The 2,098-nt window shown below is 36.0% G+C and overlaps 1 protein-coding gene across 1 annotated transcript; it reads right to left on the bottom strand.

The window, feature by feature from the left end:
- Window positions 1-311: 311 nt before the first annotated feature.
- LOC145687301 (E3 SUMO-protein ligase KIAA1586-like) lies at window positions 312-1,436 on the bottom strand. The gene has a single exon (XM_081760765.1). It carries the CDS (start codon window positions 1,434-1,436, stop codon window positions 312-314), a length of 1,125 nt encoding a protein of 374 aa, XP_081616891.1.
- Between the last annotated feature and the right edge of the window lie 662 nt (window positions 1,437-2,098).

Raw genomic sequence — 2,098 nt, 5'->3', positions numbered from 1 at the left:
CAGGCATATCTGTGGGACGCTAAACTCAAAAGCCTACTAACTCAGAGTAGTGTTGCAGAAATGTTTAATAATAGCTACATGCTATTATTGGGTAAAAATTAAATCAAATATAATTGAGAAAACTAACTTCAAACTCTACACGATAAAAATTATTACACAAGCCGTTGTAAAAAGATAGCCTACTCTAAATTTTTATCTAAGGTATTTATAAAACATATTCTAAACCTTAATTTAGTATATTACTTAAACAACACATAATTTCATAAATAGGAGAGTAAGAAATTTTACCTTTCTTACTGGCTTCTTATCTCCTACGAAATAAACAGCTTACTTGCATGTGTAGAAGACTGATCCGTTTCGCTACGGGAAGGTTTGTCACTTGCGGAATGATGTCCTTCTTTGATCCACATGGCAGCATACTTTGTAGCCGGAAAATCTTCCAAAGCGGGGCCATTAATAGAGATGAACATTAGTGACGACAGAGTTCCTATATACATTCTGTTCCTTAATTTCGTTAAGATAAGGTTCATCTGACTAAAACCACGCTCACACTCTGCTGACGATACAGGCACAACATCAATTCTTGACATCAACTCTTTCAACAGAGCACCAACCGACAATATATTTTTGTTTTCTTTGTATTCCCTGAAGTCCTTCATTACTAACCACAAAGAATTGCTACTATCAGATAGATCCATTTTCACAAAATCACATAGAGTTTGTATTTGTTCATCGCCAAATAAGATAAGTTCGTTCTCATTGCTTGGCCACTTCTTTTGGTTCAACACTTCACAAGTTTTTATGAAGTAGTTGGAGTCACTGAATTGCGCAACAATATTGTCAACAAGTCCCTGCAATAACTGTTTCCGAAACGATACAAAATTCTGTATTTCACTGGCTGAGGGAGACTTATTTTCCAAGTCCTTAAACGTCATTTTTGCTTCGTATTCCTGTGTGGCAGATTTAAGATACGGCCCAGGTAAGTCTTTCATTGCACTTAGGGCACGAATGGTACGCTGAACTTCAGAATTTACAGTAATTGCGTTTGATGACCTCATTTGTAAGTATAATGATAATTGTTTGATAGTATCTAGGATGTCTTTGAACAAACAAATCTGCATGACAAAAGACCATTTTGACATTACTTCATACATTCTACGAAACTTAGCTCGAGTTTTTGACGAATATGTATCATCCGTACTACATTCATTAAGAAAGTGAATAAGAGCAGAATAATTTCTCAATACAGCCGTGACTGTAGAACAGGACGAGGCTACCCACCGGATATCAAAACTACGACCAATTTTTTCTAATTGAAAACGAAGTTTCTCTGCAACAACTTCTAAACGCCGTTGATTCTTTAGACTTGCTGAGAAAAGGGTGTATAATGAATCCATAAAGGACTTAAAATGAAGAGAAGTTGGTTGTTCGTTCATTACGTCATGAGTACCGAGCTCTAATTTGATTTAGGCAGTGTATTACAATTAAATTAGAATCAAATCTGTTCTTGAGAATTGATGCAGCGTCCTTATAGTGTCCCTGAAGATTTGCTGCACCATCGGAAACAAAAGCAACTAACTGTTTTTTTTTTTTTTTTTTTTTTTTTTAAGATTTCTTCAGAAAGTCTATGTCGCCCTAAGCACAAAATGATAGCATCTGCTATTGAACTACCTGTAAGAGAGGATAGTTCCAATATATCGAAGAAGTAATTGCATGCTTGCCCGTCAAACTGAGTACGAACATACATTATTAGGCAAGATTTGTTTGAGATTGTAGTGCTTTCGTCTACTAAAATACTAAAAATATTGCCTGAGTGTACAATATGGTTAATTAAAGTTTCTTGCATTTTCTTAGCCGTGAAATTAATTATATTTGCGCAAGAATGTTCTGAATGTAGCATTTGTCCCATATTAGCCCCGTTAAGGCGTTGTAAAGTGCACACATCTTTAAAGAGCTTAAAAGGTTCATTTCGCTTACACAACAAATAGGCAGTGCGGAAATTATGTGAAGTCACTTCCACCTTCGATTTATTTTGCTCCTCCCACAAAGACATAGGGGAAGGTGCTCTCCCTAGGGACAGTATGTACCTGGGGACATT

This window comes from Thermobia domestica, chromosome 6 (assembly GCF_964235325.1).
Source record: "Thermobia domestica chromosome 6, izTheDome1.hap1.1, whole genome shotgun sequence".
Taxonomy (NCBI): Eukaryota; Metazoa; Arthropoda; class Insecta; order Zygentoma; family Lepismatidae; genus Thermobia; species Thermobia domestica.
This window is presented reverse-complemented; position numbering and strand designations above follow the sequence as displayed.